This window comes from Chenopodium album, chromosome 4, assembly GCF_948465745.1.
Source record: "Chenopodium album chromosome 4, dcCheAlbu1.1, whole genome shotgun sequence".
Lineage (NCBI taxonomy): Eukaryota > Viridiplantae > Streptophyta > Magnoliopsida > Caryophyllales > Amaranthaceae > Chenopodium > Chenopodium album.
In genome coordinates, this window is record NC_137837.1 from 42,998,522 (window position 1) to 43,019,735 (window position 21,214).

General features: G+C 39.2%; 1 protein-coding gene across 1 annotated transcript; it reads left to right on the forward strand.

The window, feature by feature from the left end:
- Positions 1-6,023: 6,023 nt before the first annotated feature.
- LOC145627876 (uncharacterized) lies at positions 6,024-7,033 on the forward strand. Its single transcript, XM_081680220.1, has 2 exons — positions 6,024-6,217; positions 6,334-7,033. Exons 1-2 carry the CDS (start codon positions 6,024-6,026, stop codon positions 7,031-7,033), a joined length of 894 nt encoding a protein of 297 aa, XP_081536346.1.
- Positions 7,034-21,214: the final 14,181 nt, after the last annotated feature.

The window sequence follows — 21,214 nt, forward strand, 5'->3', positions numbered from 1 at the left end:
CTACTTGGGGGTGTTAAATATTGAGTAATCTAACCATGGAATACATCTCTATTTTAAATAAATAATGACCATGAGGGTTTTTAAAATTATTGTTTTTTTCTTTAACAAAAATGGATGATTTTTTTTAAAACTTATGAGAAATAATTAGGGGTTTTTAAAGCTTTGGATGATCTAATGTGATAGTGTGTTCTATGTATTTCTCGATTTTAATTCTCTCTCAATTTATGTGTCCGAAAATCATTTTGATTACATGTCGAATAAGTTATTCGATAAAGATTTTGGGAATCATATTCGCCGTCAAGAGTTAACGTTTTAGTCAAAATCGACAAAAAATTAACCAAAAAAAACTTTAATTTGTGTGTAAAAGAATTGGCTCATACCATAAATTGTTCTATACGTTAAGAGTTAGAGGGAAGGTAAGTGTGATAAATTCATAAATATTAGTTTAAAATTGGCTTTATAAAAGTAGGAATTTTTTGTAAAAATGAGAAAAATATTAATTAGAGAAATCATAAAACTGAATAGAAGTAGGAATCCTAATTAGAGAAATCATAAAGCTGAAAGGAAGCAGAAACAAAGTAAGCAAGAAGCGGGAAGAAGATTTCAACAATTAGATCTCAACAAACTCCTTTCATCAAAAAAAATGTTGTGATTAATCCTACATGGATTTGTGACAATTATGAGAAACTCAACTAATCAAAAACACCTTTTATAATGAAAATTTCAACGTTATGGTAGTATCGTGCTAGATTAAAATATAAGTAAGTGTTTTTAATTATGTTTATACAATCATAGTACTCTGTAATAGATACCTTTAGAAAAAGAGATGGTGGAATTGAAGCATGGGAGAGAGAGAGAGAGAGAGAGAGAGAGAGAGAGAGAGAGAGAGAGAGAGAGAGAGAGAGAGAGCAAAGGGGATGAGAATAAGAATGATGCGTTGAGAGAGGGAGGGAAGGAGGGAGAGAGAAGTAGAGAGAGAAAGAGGGGGAATGTGTGAAAGGAAGATGCTTTGAGAGTTGGAAGGTCAAGAGAGAGGAAAGAGAGAGCATGAGAGAAAAAAGTTCAGGGAGAGAGGAGCCGAGAGAAGAGAGATAGAGAGAGAGAGAGAGAGAGAGAGAACGAAGAGCTGGAAAAGAACTTAAGAGATAGAGAAGGAGAGTGAGAGAAGGAGGGTCAGGAAAGAGAAATAAACGAGGATTAGAAGAGAGACAAATATATCGATAAAAATAGTAAGAGATAAAGTGAAACTGATAAAGAGCGAGTGGGGGGGCTGAAAGAATGAGCAGGATAAAGAGAAGTCGGATGAGATAGAAGGGCCAGGGGGAGAGTAAGCTAGGGGAGAGGGAGCAAATACAACCTATTAATTTTCACAACCTTTTAGAGGATAGAACAAGGACAAGAAAGATTAGGAAACAAGAGTGAGAGAAAGAGTTTAGGTCAATAAAAGAAGGAATGACTGAGAGAGGAGCAAGTCGACCAATAACTTTCAAATCCATAGAAAAAGAATAATTAAGACAAGGCAAGGGAAAAAGAAAAGGAAAAAGAGAGAATGACAATATAGGGCAACAAAGAAATAAAATGGTTGGACTTGTTCCTCTATCACTTGCTTCTTACCACCCTTTTCAAATTATCCTCTTTTTCCACTCATTTCCAATTTACTCTACTGTTCGAAACTAATAAGACACTTTGTAGAAAACGAGTGAGTAGTTATACTCTACTTAATACTTTCGAGATACATATTTAATTAACTACCAAATTCTAGATAACTTCACTTATTAAAATTGTTTTTCCATAGATATTTCTCCATAGCAACTTTATCACTACTCCTTGTTACTACTTGTATCCTTGCTATTGCAAAACTCGAATATAGCCACGAATATCACAAAAACCAAACACAACTTAACCACGAATTTTATTTATCTTGCCGCCGGGGAGGGGGGGGGGGAGAGAGAGAGAGAGAGAGAGAGAGAGAGAGAGAGAGATGGTCACTCAATAAGTACAAATTTGTGCTAAAAGAGGAGAGCGCATCCTAGGAGAGGAGAGACCTTGCTAGGAGTGGAGAGAATGGCTGGAAGAGAGAGAGAGAGAAAGAGAGAGAGAGAGAGAGAGAGAGAGAGAGGGGGTAGGCTAAGAGAGAAGAGAGCATGCTAGGAGAGGAAAGAGAGAGAGAGAGAGAGGGAGTCATTCAATAAGTGCAATTAAGTGCTAAGAGAGGAGAGAGCATCCTAGGAGAGGAGAGACCTTGGTAGGAGTGGAGAGAACGGCTGGAAGAGAGAGAGAGAGGGAAGACTAAGAGAGAAGAGCTAGAGCATGGTAAGAGAGGAAAGGTTTCGAGAAAGAGAATAAAAGGAGAAGAAAAAGGGTCAGGAGAAGTGAGAGAGAACAAGGGGCAGGAAGAGAAAGAAAGAGAGAAAGACAAGGCTCGAAAGAGAAATAAGGGTCGAAAGAGAAAGAGAGAGAAATAGATAGAGTGGTAGAGAGAGAGAGAGAGAGAGAGAGAGAGAGAAGCCAAGAAAGATAAAAGGGTCGGGGGATCGATTATAAACTTTAGTACTAGCTACAGTTTTCATAGAAAAACACCATTTTACACATAGTCACTCGAAATTTTTTTTATCTTAAATAGTCTCACGAACAACAATACAATTCTTTCATATCTTTTACGTTTAATCCATTTTACACAACCTTAACCTTTAATATTGCATTTTTTTTATTACTACTCATTATTATTGCAATCATTTTAATACAAAGCTATTCGAAAATTATCTAAGTAATAAGAAATTGTATAGCGTTTTAAAATATATAATGGCGTTCTAGATTACCTCACTTTTAATAATTGTTTATTCATAGATATATGTCCATAGCAACTTTTTCATTACTTATTACTACTTACAAATTCATGTATCCTTGCTATTACAAAACCCGAACACAACCGCAAATATCACAAAAAAAGAACACAACCACGAATTGTACTTATCTTGCCGTCGGGGGGCACACGCAACGCGCGTGCTCCAACGACTAGTTAAAAAAAAAAGTGGTGAATTTACTTGAAAATCCCAAAAAAAAAAAAACAAAAAAAAAAAAAAAAAGGTTTACTTGAAAATCCAACTACCCAAAAGTAAATTAAAAGGGCACACGCTTGCTACAAGGACTAAGCACTATGTCAATTTGGAACTTGGGACTAGGGAGTATCTATATACGTAGTATATTCAACCTCAAAATAGAATTTTTTTTTCCTTTTTCTTTTTTCATTTTTTTTATTATTACTCTGTATTACAAAGAATTATATAAGTGTAACATCTCGTTTGATAACCGGTTATAAACAATGGTAATGTGAATAAATTTGTATGTAATGATGAGATGAAAATTCATGTTATTCTCATGATTACTCAAAATGACCAATTTTCTTCCAACTTTTCAACCTCACTTAAAATACCACCCAAATGATAATGAATAGTAATGATTAATGAAAAAAAAAAAGGCATGCTTAGGGCCTTGGGGGATGAGATTGGATTCGCATGGAGTTTATAGCCTATAGGTTGTATTCATACTAAATTACACTTTCATATTACCAATTTGTATATTTTTAAATTAATATACAAACTAGATTAGTCTCGTTATTAGAAATATATGTGAAACTTGGAGTATATATTGTATGTATTCATATTACTTAATTACCTCATATATGAAACATAGAGTATGCATTGGATGCAAATACTTGGTGAAAAAAAAAAATTAAATAAATTAAAGAGTATAAATAAATTGAGAGGAGATGAAATTAAATTTTTAAATATAATGACATTATATTTTATTTAGGAAATTTTTTTCTTGTAAAGCTTCCATGTGGAGTATATGATGTTTGGGGTAAAAATACCCCATATACGTGGACCAGTCCCGTAGCGACACGTGGCCCAATGAGAGGGTGACACATGTCACTATGGGAAGATGGCACATATTCAGGTTAAAAGAACTCCAGTGCGTGGGCCAATCCTGTAGCGACATGTGGCCCAATGAAAGGGTGACACGTGTTACTACGGGAAGACGCCACGTGTTTAGGGCACATAAAACCCTTGAAATCAGCACAAAAGGGGCCTTATTACATCATGGCCCAAATCCCGAGAGATATCCCTGAAAGCCGCAAAACGGCGCCCCCATGTTACACGTGGCATCGCGTGATTGCGCAGCTAATCACGTCATGTAATTCTAGGGTACAAACCCTAAAGGGGCACAAACTCCCACCCCTATAAATACCCCAATCATTTATGATGGGAGGGGTGGATGGTGACATAACCTTAAAAAGAGCATTAAAGAGCTCCAACTTCTCTCTACTTTCTCTCTCTAAACTTTTTGTTTTCCGATCTCTAACTTGATCGTCGGAGGCGAATATTCCGGTAAAGTAATATTCGTTCATTTTGCAGGTGTCCGTGTCTCATTTCTTGAAGAGCGCGGCCAGTATCCTAGGAGATCATAAAAAACCCCAAAACATTTGGCGCCGTTTGTGGGGATACTTGTCCGTTATGGCAATAGACGGTTAGACACCTAATAACGGCCCTCGTCTAGGCGAGGACGACCATGTAGAGGACATAATCCCTACAATCCTTACCAGCTATCCGCTAACCGCCTCATTTCAAGAGGCCGATGACCCTCCTATTACCGCAGCCTCTCTGAAGGTCGCGCTCAACAAGCTCCGAAAGGAGTTTGAGAGCAACAGAGCCTCAACCTCTAGGCAGCCGCCCAGGAAGGAGGGGGAGAGGGCTCCAAATAAAGCTCAAGACAAAGCGACTAATGCAACAGACGCTGGGAACACCCCATTTCGCCGGCCGACTAGAAGGTCTCCAAGGGTGCCACGGACAAATTTCTCTGATCTGTTGGCGAAAACCCAGTCGGCTGGGGGGAGGAGTAGGCAGCCTCGACGAGAAGAGCCTGAGCCGTCTAGACGGTGGAAGGATGCAAGGGATAACCTTCGGCATAAGCAGCAGGAACGTGCCGCTTACTCAGACACGACCTCAACTCCAACAATGCCGGATGATTTCTCCAATCATTCTTTTTCCCAGCATAGCAATTCCACCATCTCTAGCTGGAGTCAAGCGGTGCGAACTCTAACGCCTATGCCAGTGCAATCGCCTCAGTATCAGCCCCCTCAGGGTTTCAATGGCATTCTGCAGCCGAGCCCCCAAGTCTTCGGACATTATGGGCCGTTCGGACAGTCGTTCGGCCAGACTCCCTATCTGGCCGAACAACCGGTGCAGCCCTAGCCAATTGATAGGCAGATGCAATTGCTGACTCTGGGAGATAAGTCGCCTCCGTTTTCACAGGATATTCTGACTGCTCCTTAGCCGCCGAAGGTGAAAAGTGTACTTGTGGGAGCCTATGATAGCACGGGCATCCCAAAGGAACACATCACCTCGTACAGGAATCTGATGTACTTGCAAAGTGTAGATGATGCTATATGGTGCAAATGCTTCCCGAACACCTTAAAAGGAGTGGCGCAGGATTGGTTCAATAGCCTTCCGGCCGGGTGCATTAATTGTTTTACCACCCTCAGTTTGCTGTTTGTAGGGAATTTCTCCTACAACATTCCACCAAGAAAAACAAGTCTCAACTTGGCAACAATTGTGCAAGGAAAAAATGAAGGACTACGCTCGTACGTCCAAAGATTTAACCAAGAAAAGGCTCAAATCCATAACCTTCCAGACGAGATGGCATACTCTGAATTTCTCCGAGGATTAAGGCATAATGGTTTTAAGTTTGATTTGGTAAGAAAAAAGATTCGGTCATATGCAGGTGTTTTGCAGGAAGCCGAAGCTTACATTGAGGCGTCGGACTTTTGTTCGCTCACAAAATCAGAAGCGCCGGCCAAGGGGGCTGAGAAGAAACAACCTTCTCAACAAGACTCGGTCGGCCGAAAGAAAGAAGGAAACAAGAGGAAAGAAATCTGGGTGGCCGACGGCCAGCAGGCTGGGTCAAAGAAAGTCAAGACGTACGAGCCCCAGTATGAGTTCAACAATGATTGTTACTCCATCCTGATGGAAATCAAAGACAAGTTCGAGTTTGAAAAGCCCCAGCCGCTGAGAGGCCCGGCTCAGTACAGGAACAAGAATAAGTATTGTCACTACCACAAAGATGTGGGTCATGACACGAACAATTGCATCAATCTGAAGAGGTTGTTGGACAAGCTGGCTGAAAAGGGCATGCTGAACTCTTATGTGATGAAGTCAAAGTTCACATACACACGGACAAACAACACGTCCGAGAAGAAACAGAAAAATGATAAGAAAAAAGACAAGGAAGATGATGGGAATATCACTGATTCAGGCTTTGTGGCTGTGATATCAGGAGGTTTCGCCTCAGGCGGCCCCACCATGAAAGGGTTCAAGCAGGAGCCTGGAACTTGGGAAAGGTGATGCAAACAGATGCAGTAAAGGCTGAACCCTTCCCTGAAGTAACCATCAGTGAAGCTGACCGGGGGGAAGTCAAAGCCTTGCACAATGACCCAATGGTATTCATCATGAAGATAGCCAATTTAAAGGTGGGCCGAATACTGATAGACACGGGCAGCTCATCCGATATCATCAGTCTGGCCGCCCTGAAAAATTTGAAGTTCCTAGAAGATGCTCTGAAGGACATCACTCATCCCTTGGCTGGATTTGGGGGAAATATCATTCACCCATTTGGACAGATATATCTGCCAGTCCGATTTGGGCAGAAAGGAGAAGGCTGGGACATGGTCGTTCGATTTCTGGTGGTAAAGAAGTTGACTAGCTACAATGTCATACTCGGCCGTCCCACCCTAAATGCTGCAAAGGCTGTGATCGTCCCCCATCTGATGCTGTTGAAGTTTGAACGATCGGACGGTAAAATTGGTTTGATTCAGGGAAGTCAGAAAATGGCAAAGGAGTGCAACCAGTTACCTGTTAAGCCCACGATTCACGGACAAGGAAAGCCGTTTGAATTAAAAGGGAAGAACCCCCACTCCAAGCATACAAGGTCGGCCAGAAGCAAAAGCAGATCATGGCCGACTAAGCATAGCAACTAATGGCTGTCGGCCGGCCTGAAGAGCTGAGACCCCAGCCAACCGACCACCAACAAGATGTAGTGCTTGACCCCGATCAGCCAGGTCGGACGGTCAGTGTCGGCACTAAAGCTATGGGTCTGCTTGGAGATGAGTTAGTTCAGCTGTTGAGTGAATTCAAGGATGTTTTTGCGTTTGAAGTTAGTGAAATGCCAGGTATAAGCCCTAACCTGGCCGTGCACAGGTTGGCTGTGAACCCAGCCGTTAAACCAGTCCGCCAAAAGAAGAGAAATCATGGAGAAGAGAGGAATCAGGCGGCCTCCGCTGAGGTGAAAAAGCTGTTGGACGCCGGTTTCATTCGGCAATGTTATTACCCTGATTGGGTGGCTAATGTGGTACTTGTAAAGAAGCCGAATGGAACTTGGAGAATGTGCGTGGACTATACCGATTTGAACAAGGCATGCCCTAAGGATAGCTTTCCCTTTCCAAAGATTGACCGTTTGGTTGATTCTACGACCGGGCACGCCCTCATGAGCTTTACGGACGCATACTCCGGTTTCCATCAAATTCCTCTATGGGAAGAAGATCAAGAGAAAACTCCATTTGTGACTGAGCAGGGGCTGTATTGCTACAAGGTAATGTCGTTCGGCCTCAAAAATGCCCCTGCAACATTTCAGCGACTTGTCAACACGGTCTTTATATATCAGCTCGGCTGGAACATGGAGGCATAGATTGACGACATGATTGTCAACTTAAAGGAGTCGGCCGACCATCTGAAGGATCTACGAGAAACATTTACCGATCTCAGGCGGCACAAGATGATGTTAAACCCGAAGAAATGTGTCTTCGGTGTTGAGTCCGGTAAATTTCTCGGATTTTTAATTGACCAACATGGAATTGAGGCCAACCCTGAAAAAGTTCAAGCTGTCTTGGACATGAAGTCTCCAAGAACAATCAAAGAAGTGCAAACACTGACCGGCTATTTGGCAGCACTCGGTCGGTTTTTGTCAAGATCAGGGGACAAGTGCCGATACTTTTTTCAGACCATAAAAAAGAAAGCTATGTTTGAGTGGACGGAGGAGGCAGAGGAAGCATTAGTACAGTTAAAAATTCATCTACATACATTGCCTCGGCTCGTCAGTGGTTTATACTGATCAACCACTCAAAAAGCCGTTTGCAACTTTAGAAGCTAGTGTCTGCATGCTTAAGATGGCCTTGGAGCTAAGGGGTTTTGACATTGCGTTCGAATCCAGAAAAGCCATAAAGGGGCAGGCTTTGCTGATTTCTTGGCTAAGATGACGCGGCCGGATTTACAACCGGCCGGAGACCAGATCTGGAAGGTGTTTGTAGATGGTAGTGCAACGGCGACCAGTTGTGGTGCTGGAGTTATTTGTCAATCCCCCGAAGGGGATAAGTTTGAATATGCTTTGAGATTTCAGTTCCAAGCCTCTAATAACGATGTCGAGTATGAAGATCTCCTGGCCGGCCTTAGAATGTGTAAGGCGGAAAGAGCAACAAAAGTGGATGTAAGCTCGGACTCCCTGCTTGTAGTCGGCCAGGTGAATGGAGATTTTTAGGCAAGGGAGCCGGCTATGATGAAATACTTGAAGATTTTCAAAGAGGAGGCCAAGGGCCTAGATCATTTTACTCTACAACAAGTTCCTCGTTCGTCTAATCATCAGGCGGATGCCCTCTCTAAATTAGTGTTGAAGCTTAAAGGTTTTGATGATGAGGAACTTAAACTAAAGCAAACTCATCTGATAAAGGTTTTTCAAGTGTTTGATTAGTTTAGGTGAAGTTGATCTTGGTGATGGAAGAAGTAACTGGAACTAAGAAGACATGAAGAGATCTTTATACAAAAAGTTAAACAGAAAAGAAGATGAGTTCTCTAACAAGAACTGAGTTCCCTAACGGGAACGTTCCCTAAAAGGAACTTGAAGTCAGCAAGCTAAGGTCCCTAAAGGAACTTAGTCTGCGTGGAGCCCAGGTAACCTACCTGTATAGAAGCGCGACGCGGCAATTTAATTTAGCTAAGGTTTTTATCTTCTAGATTATTGTTAATATGTTAAGTAGGTTAATGCACGAGATTTATTAGAAGCGTGGCAAGTTTGCTTTGTAAATAAATTAATAAGGAAAATATAAAAGATAGATTTTAGAAAGGATTTTCTAATAGGTTTTATTTCTTAAAATCGGTTTGTTAAAAAATATGATTCTTTTTAACAATATCTTTCTATCTTATTTTCCGGAAAAGATTTTCTTCAAATATGATTTTCATTAAACCTTGTTTTAAAGATAAGTTAAGTTAACTTATTTATATTTTAGATAACCTACATGCTATACGAGTCATACTTGTATTAAAAGTAGAGATCGAAATGGTTTAAGGTTTTTGCGAGTTTATGTGTGGAGAAATCACTGAGCATTAATAGAGTAAGTTTACCAAGTTTCTAACTTGTCATATTAGTTTCGGATTTCGTGCATAGCTTGCCTATCATATACTAGGTGTCATACATTTGTATTGGTTGGGTTATTTGGGTGAGTTTGTTATCTTTTTACATCGCATATAGGTTGTGTAAGCTTCTAGTGTGAAGCTGAGAGTTTTGTACTTTGGCAGTACGAGTGAATCTAAGTGTGGTACTTAGATTGGGTAGGATAGGGTCCTATCGAGTAGCAAGTGTGGAACTCATGAATAAAGGTCTGTGTTTAATAGGTTATAACTTGGTGTTTGCCCTATTATAGTGAAGTGGTTTGTGTTTAAAATCCCTAAGGTAGGGTCGAGGTTTTACTTCCAGTTGGGCCATGGAAGGTTTACTCGTAAAATCTGTGTGTCCTTGCAAGTTCCTATATGCATTGTTTTATTATTCCGCAAAAGTAGCTATTAGGAACTCGATACAATTCACCCCCCTCTTGTATTAATCGTCTCAACTAACAATTGGTATCAGAGCGAGGTTCTCACGTGTATGCAGATAATTTTGCTGAGTAAGTTCCTGGAGAGATGAACTACAAGGAGAAACTTGAAGAAGGGTATTCCACCCAACGTCCACCCATGTTCAACGGTAAGTTTTACACCTACTTGAAGAACAGAATGGAGATCTTCATTAAGATAGAAAATTACCAGGTTTGGCGTGTTATTGAATCTGGTGATTTTGAAATAACTTCAACCAATGAAAAGAACGAGGTAGCTCCTAAACTTATATCTGATTATGATAAAGAAGATTATCAGAAACTTGAATTAAATGCTTTATCCATAAAGTATTTACATTGTGGACTTGGACCTCATGAACATAATCATATCATGGGATGCAAGTCTGCTAAATAGATTTGGGATCTACTAGAGGTAACTCATGAAGGTACTAATGAGGTAAAATGTTCTAAGATTGACTTATTGATGTCTAAATATGAAAAGTTTGAAATGCAATCTAAAGAATCTATAGAGGAAATGTTTACTAGGTTCAATGATATTATTAATGAATTGAATTCCCTTGGCAGACACATTCCTATTGATGAACAGGTAAGGAAGATCTTAAGGAGCCTACCACAAGATGAACGCTGGAGATCCAAGGTTACGGCCATGCATGAAGCTAAAGACTTCACCAAGTTCAACATAGAATATCTAGTTGGATCATTGATGACTCATGAACTTCACCTGAGTTCCAACACTGAGAGTTCCAAGAACAAGAGTCTTGCTGTTAAGGCTCAAGACTCAGAGGAATCAGAAGTTGATGAGGAAGAGATGGCAATGCTAGTAAGAAGATTTAAAAGGATGATGAACAACAAGAAGTTCGATAGGAACAAGAAGTGCACAAGTTCCAGGAACACAACTTGTTTCAAGTGTGGGTCTAAAGATCATTTCATTAAGGATTGTCCAGTACCGGATGGTGATAAAGGAAAGACAAAAGGCAAGGAGCAATCCAAGGAGTCAAGAGTCTATAAACCTTACTTCACCAAAGACAATGTGAAGAAAGCTATGCTAGCTGCTTGGGGAGATTCAGATTCAGAGGAAGAAGAGGACCAACCATTAGAGGAAACTGCACATATGTGTTTGATGGCAAAAACAAATGAAAAAGTAAAACTGAAGGAGCTAGAATCTAAGGTATGGTTTTCTCAAAAAGACCTAAGACATTTCTCTAAAGATAACTTGATATATGCTGTTTTGGAAATACAAGAAGACTTGAAAGAATTACATAGATCCAAACAGCAAAGTGATGAAGCTTTGGTAAATTTTAAAGAAAACAGTGAGTGGGTTGACAATATGAAATTTGATATTCAATATAGGTTCTTTAGTCTGTTTGATGACAATAATTATTTGAAAGAAACTGTAGACAGGTTGAAACATGATAATATAATGTTAAATGTGTAACTGTCCTTGATGAAACTATGTCTTAATGCTCCTAATTCTGAAGTTCCTCCACTTGCTCAATATCCGAATTTTGAAAAACTAAAATCTGATTTGGAAGATCTAAGATCGGATAAGGCACGACTTGAGGGGGAACTTGAGAAATATAGGAAAGGCAAACAACTTATAGAGTACAGAGTTCCAGATTGGATTACCAAAGCTCAAACCAAAAGAACTGAAGGTTTGGGTTTCAAAAAGAAGTTCCAAAAGGAAAAGAAGTATGTTGACCTGCCTAGTAGTATTGTTTGTTATTTCTATGGCAATACAGGACATAAACAAGTTAAGTGACCTAAGAAAGAAAAGAGTACACAGAAAAATGAAAAACATGTAGAACAGATCTGGATCAAGAAGAATGAACCTGCTGCTGTTACACAGGAACCCAAGGAAACCTAGGTTCTTGACACTAACGTATGATTTCTCTTGCAGGTTCCAGTGAGGGGGAACAACACTTGGTACCTCGACAGTGGTTGTTCTAAGCACATGACTGAAGACAAATCTAGATTTCTCTCACTGGATGCCTACTATGGGGGAACTGTGACCTTTGGTGATAACATGAGAGGAGATATAGTTGCTATTGGCAAGGTAGGAAGGTCAAGTTCCCATGTTATTGATAATGTATTTTTGGTCGAGGGTCTCAAACACAACTTGTTAAGTATTTCACAATTTTGTGACAAAGGTAACTCTGTAAGCTTTTCTTCCAATTAATACAGAATCATTCACAATGACACTGGGAACATTATTTTAGAAGGAACTCATAAAGGGAACACATATGTTGTTGATCTTAACGAGGTTCCTAATAGAAGTTTAACATGTCTTAGTGTTATTGAGGATGATCCTCTATTATGGCACAAGAGATTTGGCCATGCAAGCTTTACTTTACTCGATAAGCTTAGATCTAAGGAACTAGTGGAAGGACTTCCTTGCATTAAGTTCCTGTATGACAAAGTGTGTGATGCTTGTGTTAGAGGAAAGCAGACTCAAATTTCTTTCAAGTCCAAGAAAGTGGTAAGTACCAAAAGACCTTTGGAACCTATTCATATGAATCAGTGTGGTCCTATGAGAATCCATAGTAGAAGTGGTAAGAGATATGTAATGGTAATTGTTGATGATTTTTCAAGGTTTACTTGGGTTTTCTTTCTTGTTAGCAAAGATGAAACATTTGATGAATTTGTAGCTTTTGTAAAGAAAGAACAAAGAAGAGTAGGTAATCCATTGGTTCATCTCAGATCAGATCATGGAACAGAATTTGAAAACTCAAGGTTTGATGAATTTTGCACTGAGCATGGAATGGATCACAACTTCTCTGCACCGAGGACTCCACAGCAGAATGGAGTTGTAGAACGCAAGAATAGAAGCCTTAAAGACATGGCCAGAACAATGCTGATCTCTAGTGGACTGCCTAGGAACTTCTGGGCAGAAGCAGTGAACACAACATGCTATATTCTTAAGAGAGTATCTGTTAGAGCCATCACCAACAAAACTCCTTATGAGCTAATCAAAGGGAGAAAGCCTAATATTTCTTACTTTAGATATTTTGGATGTAGATGTTTTGTTCATAACAATGGTAAAAGGAACTTAGGAAAGTTTGATGAACGTAGTGATGAGGCAGTATTCTTAGGTTATGCCTCAAATAGTAAAGCCCATAGAGTTTATAATAAGAGAACAATGTGTGTTGAGGAATCTGTACATATTATATTTGATGAAACTAAACAGTTAAATGATGTACAGGATTGTGATGATGATTTTGAAATTGGACTTGTGCGCAAGCCAGATCCAGATGAAGAATCAACATCATTGCAGAAGCAGCAAGTTGAAAATGTAGAAGAAATGAATCCAGAAGCAAATATAGACCTGAAATGGAGAATGCACCAGGATCTCCACCTCAAGAACAAAATCAAGATCAGATCGAGGAGTATCCTGTTGAAGTTCCAACTAGGACTCAAGACCAAGCTCTTACAGAAGAACCAGTCAACAATAATCAGGAAAGGTTGTATCCAATCAAGGACTTTACACCAAAGCGATGGAAATATTAGAAATCACATCATGTGGATACAATCATGAGTGATATTACAAAAGGAACTCGGACTAGATCTCAGCTTAGAAACTTTTGTGCATTCTATGCATTCCTCTCTTCTATGGAACCTAAGAACTATGTTGAAGCTTTAACTGATGCAGACTGGATTAATGCTATGCAAGCTGAATTAAATGAGTTTGAAAGAAATAAAGTCTGACATCTGGAACCTAGACCCAAGGATAAGAAGACTATAAGTCTAAAGTGGGTGTTTAGAAATAAGTTATATGAGCATGGTATTATTGTCAGGAACAAAGCAAGACTTGTTGTTCAGGGTTTCAATCAACAAGAAGGAATAGGCTATGAAGAAACATTTGCGCCAATGGCCAGGTTAAAGGATATTTGTTTACTTATTGCTTTTGCTGCTTATATAGGATTCACGTTGTTCCAGATGGATGTTAAATGTGCATTTCTAAATGGATTTTTAAATGAAGAAGTCTATGTAGAACAACCTCCTGGATTTGAAAATCCAGAGTTCCCAAACCATGTCTGTAAGCTTGACAAAGTTCTTTATGGGCTGAAGCAAGCTCCTAGAACATGGTATGAAAGATTGTCTAAGTTCCTACTGCAAAATGGTTTTAAACGTGGTAAAATAAATAAAACTTTGTTTTTAAAATCAAATGGAACTGACTTATTAGTTGTACAAATTTATGTTGATGATATTTTATTTGGTGCAACTAATGAATCTTTGTGCAAGTATTTTGCTGAACTTATGAGTGGAGAATTTAAAATGAGCATGATGGGAGAATTAAACTTCTTCCTCAAATTGCAAATCAAGCAAACTAAAGAAGGAATCATGATCCATCAACAAAAATATATCAAGGAACTGATCAAGAAGTACAAGCTAGATAATGCTAAGACTAATAACGCTCCAATGGGTATAGCAACAAGATTGGATGAAGATCCAACTAGAACTTGTGTTGATCAATCTATGTATAGAGGTATGATAGGTTCTTTAATTTATCTAACAGCTAGTAGACCTGACATATCTTTTAGTGTAGGTTTGTGTGCCAGGTTCCAAGAAAACCCAAAGGAGTCTCACTTGAAAGCAGTAAAGAGAATCCTTAGATACCTGAAAGGAACTGATGATTTGAGTCTCTTCTATCCTAGAAGTGACTTCTTTAATTTAAATGGCTTTACTGATGCTTACTATGCAGGTAATTTGGTCAATAGAAAAAGCACTTCAAGTATGGTACAGTTTTTAGGACCTTGTTTAGTTTCTTGGGGTTCCAAGAAGCAAAACACAGTTGCAATGTCTACAGCTGAGGCTGAGTACGTGGCAGTAGCAGCATGTTGTTCACAAGTACTTTGGATAAAGCAACAGGTTAGAGATTTTGGTATTATTTTTGAATGTGTGCCTATTTACTGTGATAATACCAGTGCTATAGGTATTTCTAAGGATCCAGTTCAACACTCAAAAGGTAAAACATATCCACATTAGGCATCACTTTTTAAAAGATAATGTGGAGCAAGGGAATATTAAGTTAGAATTTTGTCATACTGAAAGTCAAATTGCAGATATTCTAACCAAGCCCTTGAGCAGAGAAAGGTTTGAGAAATTGAGATTGGAACTTGGGATGATCAAGCTGAATTGATTGCTTCTGAAGTTGGCAAAGTCAAAAATAATGTAAATAGAGCAAAAAGAGCATTTAGCACAATCTTGGTGTGCTAAACATAGCTAAAGTGTCACCGTTGTTAATTACTAGAGGTAAGCTCATTAAACGCTTAACTGTAATAATTAGTAGTAATGTACATTTCATATGTGTAGAAAGCGTGTTCCAATTGCGCGTTTTATTTTCAGAAAGTTTTTTTTTTAATTATTTGAATGTGGAAAGTAAAGATTTTTAGTAAATTCATCCTGCCTAAATGATTTTACAAAATTAATTGAACATGTTCAATTAAATGACTGAACAGTGAACCCATTAATTTCATCCCACCGCTTCATTAATTATAAAAGCATCTTTCACCCACCACTTTCACCTCACTTTCAAATCACTTTAACCTTCCTTCAGTAAAAACCAACAAAGCTCAAAACCACCATTAAAAAACCATGGTTATTATTGCCGAGATTGTTTCATCAGAAAACTCACACAACTCCGAAAGAACAATCCAAGAAGAAACCTTTCCTTTAGCCAGGGTAAACTACAAAGCTTCTCCAACATCAATCAAAGACTCGGAAAACCCTAAACCCTCAATGTCAAACCCTAAACTCAATGAAGAAGTAGAAAGCAAGAGTGAACAAGAGGAATCCTCTATTTTTGAGAGGATCAAAAAATGGAAAGAAAAGAAGTTGAGAGGAAAAACACTCGAGGAAAAAATGGCAGAGGTTGATGATCATAATAGAGAGGCTAAGTCGAATGATGATGAAGACGATGGAGAAGAGGAAGGAGGAGAGGAACAGAATGAATCAGAGGACAGAGAGGAGGCTGAGGAAGAAGATGATGATGAGCAATCGGAACTCAATGCTGATGCTAAGAGGTATGTTGTTGGCCATAAACGTGATTCATCTTGGTGCAAGAAGTCTAGGTTTTTGGAATTTCTTGATTTAATCAAATTTCAAGGGTGGGAGTACTTGTTAACTAATGCTTCAAATAATGTTATGTATCCTGCTGCAATGACTGAATCATGTGGAAAATTCCAAGTGAAACAAGGGAAAATATCTAGTTTAGTTAACAAAAAGAAAATTGAGTTTGATGTCGCAAAATTGGGAAAAATTTTGAAAGTACCAACTGAGGGTTATGAGATGTACCTTAAGGGAAAGGGTACTGTGAAAGTAGGTGAGTATTTAGGGGGTGATATTGCTGAAGCCCTATGAGGAAAAAGGGGGAAGAATATCATGAGCCACAACGATCTTAGCCCACTGAACAAGTTGTTGTTCAACTTGGTTCGAAAAACAATTCTACCTAGAACTCAAAAGAAGACTAAAGTATGTTTGATGGATATGGCTGTCATCTTCTGTCTCTCTATAAAAATCAAAGTGAACTTTCCTTCACTAATGTATCAACATCTAGCACATTGTGTTCCAGAAAAGAACAAAGTGGGCTATTGAGTTGTTTTGTCAACTATTTTTGAGTCACTTGGTGTAAAATTGAAAGGGGTCTATGAAGGTTTGGAAGAAAAACCTGAGAATGTGATAAATGGTGAGACACTACAGGGAATTAGTTTGGAGGTAGTGAATGTGAAGGTGAGGAAAGTAGAGGAGAAAAAGAGTGCAGGAGGAAAAAGAAAAGGGAAAGAGGTTCCAGAGCAGCCTGTGAGGAAGAGCAGGAAACTGTCTGCCAGTTCAGTTCCTAAAACAAGCATGGATGAACCTCTGGAGCTTGACACTAAAAAAGATAAGGTTCTGGTTGGGCAGGTGGTAGAGCTTACTAATCGAGTTGAAACTGCTGAGAAGCAGCTTAAGGTAGCCACGGGGGAGATCAAGGTTGTCACTAGGAAAGTGCAGCAGTTGGAGAAAACTGTGCAGAAACTTGATAGCAATCTCAGGTCTTAGAAGGAGGAGTTCCAGATGGCTATCAAGCATCTGGAAGACAAGCTGGAGGCCTCTGCACAGCAAACCAAGGAGGACAACAAGAAGATTCTTGAACTCCTTCAGACCTGATCTACTTTATTCCTAACCTAGCCTATTTAGCCTATCCCAACCTTTCTTATTTCAGTCATGAACATTTTCAGTTTATGTTTTTAAGTTTCTGAACAACTTTATTTTGGTTTTGTAAAAAGTTGTTCAGCAGGATGTTTATTTTGGTTTTAATGAATGCTTTTGGAACTGCCTATACATGTGTGTATTTGTGCATTATGAAAATTGTTGCTGGAAAGTGGAACTTGCTTAAGGTAAGTTAGCAGCGCTGCCTTCAGTTTCCCACACTCGATGAATTGCTTGTGGGGCTGTGGCTAGATGCTTAATAAACTTGAAAAAGCAGGACTTTTTTATAATGCCAAAAGGGGGAAAAGAAGAAGAAAACTTGGAAGCGAAAGTTGTTCTGGGTTCCAGTTGATAAAGTATTAGAAATTTCTTCTGCTATGATGCCAAGTAGCTTAGTTTATTTCTTGTTTTATTTGTTTGTTTTATTTATGTTCTGTTTTGTTTATTTTTGCTTTCTTGTTTTCGTATTTTTATTTATTTGTGTGTTTATCTTTTGTCAATAAACAAAAAATACGCCCTTCTATTTTGTTTAACTTTTCTCAAGAGTTTGCTTAAGTTTGTCATCATCAAAAAGGGGAAAATTGTTGAAGCTTAAAGGTTTGGATGATAAGGAACTTAAACTAAAGCAAACTCATCTAATAAAGGTTTTTCAAGTGTTTGATTAGTTTAGGTGAAGTTGATCGTGGTGATGGAAGAAGTAACTGGAACTAAGAAAACATGAGGAGATCTTTATACAAAAAGTTAAACAGAAAAGAAGAAAAGTTCTCTAACAAGAATTGAGTTCCCTAACAGGAACTTGAAGTCAGCAAGCTAAGGTCCTTGAAGGAACTTAGTCTGCGTGAAGCCCAAGTAACCTACCTATACAGAAGCACGACGCATCAATTTAATTTATCTAAGGTTTTTATCTTCTAGATTATTGTTAATATGTTAAGTAGGTTAATGCATGAGATTTATTAGAAGCGTAGCAAGTTTGCTTGGTAAATAAATTAATAAGGAAATATAAAAGATAGATTTTAGAAAGGATTTTCTAAAAGGTTTTATTTCTTTAAATCGGTTTGTTAAAAGATATGATTCTTTTTAACAATATCTTTCTATCTTATTTTTCGGAAAAGATTTTCTTCAAATATGATTTTCATTAAACCGTGTTTTAAAGACAACTTAACTTATTTATCTTTTATAAAACCTACTTGCTATACGAGTCATACTTATATAAATAGTAGAGATCAAAATGGTTTAAGGTTTTTGCGAGTTTATGCATGGAGAAATCCCTAAGCATTAATAGAGTAAGTTTACCAAGCTTCTAACTTGTCATATTAGCTTCGGATTTCGTGCATAGCTTGCCTATCATATACTAGATGTCATACATTTGTATTGGTTGGGTTATTTGGGTGAGTTTGTTATCTTTTTACATCGCATACAGGTTGTGTAAGCTTCTAGTGTGAAGCTGAGAGTTTTGTACTTTGGCAGTACGAGTGAATCTAAGTGTGGTACTTAGATTGGGTAGGATAGGGTCCTATCGAGTAGCAAGTGTGGAACTTGTGAATAAAGGTCTATGTTTAATAGGTTATAACTTGGTGTTTCCCCTATTATAGTGAAGTGGTTTGTGTTTGAAATCCCTAAGGTAGGGTCGAGGTTTTATTTCCAGTTGGGCCCTGGAAGGTTTCCTCATAAAATCTGTGTGTCCTTGCAAGTTCCTATATTCATTGTTTTATTATTCCGCAAAAGTAGCTATTAGGAACTTGATACAATTCACCCCCCCTCTTGTATTAATCGTCTCAACTAACAATTAGCATCCTCAGCATCATGTGATACTCCCAGATCAGTATTTTGGGAAGTGAAAGAAAGGAGGAGTATTGATGTCGAGCCAGTACAAATCATTGATAGAAGCTCCACTTGGATGGACGGAATCATTTCCTACCTGAGGGATGGATTGCTTCCGGCCGATCCTAAAGAGAGCAGGCTGATGAAGAAGAGAGCGGCCTGGTTCGAAATGAAGCAGGGGGAGTTGTTTAAGAAAGCATTTGTGAAGTCGTACCTGAAATGTATTACCCCTGAGAAGGGGCATGATGTATTGGACGACCTTCACTAGGGGCAGTGCGACTCCCATATTGAAGGACGAGCCTTGGCTGAAAAGGCTACCCATCTGGGATACTACTGCCCGAGCTTAAAGTCGGACGCCAAGAAAATGGTGAAAAAATGTGACAAGTGCCAGAGATTTGCAACCTTGATCTATCGCCCAGCTTACAGCTTGTCGGCTATAAGTAGTCCGCTCCCCTTTGCTAAATGGGGGATGGACATCTTAGGTCCTTACACACCAGCATCTGGCCAAAGGCGATATGTGTTTGTAGCAATAGACTACTTCACAAAATGAGTAGAGGCCGAGGCTGTCCGGGGCATCAAGTGGACGGATGATTCAGCCTTCATATGGAAGAGTATAATTACACGTTTTGGTGTAACTCAGTCAATGGTGTTCGACAATGGACCCTAGTTCGAAACGCCTCAACTCAAGGAATGGTTGGGAGACCAGGGCATAGCTCATTGCTTTGCTTCGGTCGACCGACCACAAGCCAATGGCCAGGTAGAAGCATACAACAAGCTGATCTCCAATGATATCAAGCGCAAGCTTGAAAAGGCAGGCGGCCTATGGGCTGATGAGTTGGTTAATGTATTGTGGTCCATACGAACAACAACCAAGAGATCCACAGGGGAAACCCCATTCTTTTTAGTCTATGGCGCTGAGGTTGTTCTCCCAATTGAGATGTACAAGCCTACTCTTAGGGTGATGTTATACGATGAAGCGGCCAATTGGGAGGCTATGAAGACCGCCTTATACTTCCTTCCAGAAGCTAGGGGCAATGCGGCGCTTAGGCACGAAATTTATCGTTTAAGGATGACTAGGGCATATAATCGGCGAGTGTCAAAGCGTCCGCTAAAAATGGGAGATCTGGTTCTAAGAAAAAATGGAGGTTGTAGGCCGGGCAAATGAAGATGGAAAGCTGACCCCAAACTGGGAAGGACCGTATCGAATTAGTGAAGAAGTCCGAGATGGTACTTACCGTCTCGAATCCTTGAACGATCGTCCGATTCCGCGTACATGGAATACAGACAATCTAAAAAAATATCATGTTTAGAAGTTTTTGTACTTAGCCAAAAGATGTATATACAGCTAGGTCTTGATGGCCGAGCCTTGTAATTAAAGCCGTACGGCCTAACAATGTAATATTGACAAAGTTAATGAGAAGTCAGGCATTGCTATCTTGCTGAGTTATTTGTCTTTGCATTGCGCACATCTTCTTTAAATTAAAGGTCGGGTAAAGGTCATAACAATGCTGCTTGCAACATAGCAGCACGGTTTGTAAAAGCTAGATAAAAAATAATAAATATATGAAGAACGGTTATTAAGACCGCAAAATAATATATACTTTGATAAGTATAGACAAGCGTTCGTCCCCCATTTGGATGAACGGAGAAAGGCACAAGGTACCCTAAATTCGTTAAGAAAATTACCTTCTCAAAAGGGAACAAGGGCATACCCAGGCAAAAAGCCCAGCCAAACTTAGAAATTTCAAAGTTGAGATATTACTTGAAATTTCCTGAGTACGTCCGAGCGATAGATTCAATGGAAGACTCACATAAGGTCAATAATACGACCACAATAGTAGTTGATTCGGCGTTGCTCCTAGTCCAAGGGCAATCTTTACTATGATTTGATTAACTTGGTAGCAGTCATACCCTTTAAGGCATAAAAACTACCAAGTCAATCAAACCATTCAAAACATGGACTAGGCAAACGCCGAATAAAGGGGCATACCCCCCTATCGTACGAAAACGCAAAAACATGCAAAAGTATGTAAAATTTGCTAACGAAATAAATGAAAAGGAAAACTTGAATTAATTACAGCCGCTCAAAGGGCGGCAAAAGATCTTACAAAAACCGCTAAAAAAGGAGGCACTTAAGATAAAGAAAATTGTTCAACAAAAGCAAAAAAACAAAAAGCTGAAATCAGGGAGCGGCCTGGGCTCTAATTAGCTGGGTCTTGGCCTTGGACGGGCTCTTGGAGGCAGGAAGGGATGCACCATCAGCGGGCGTTTCTTTGC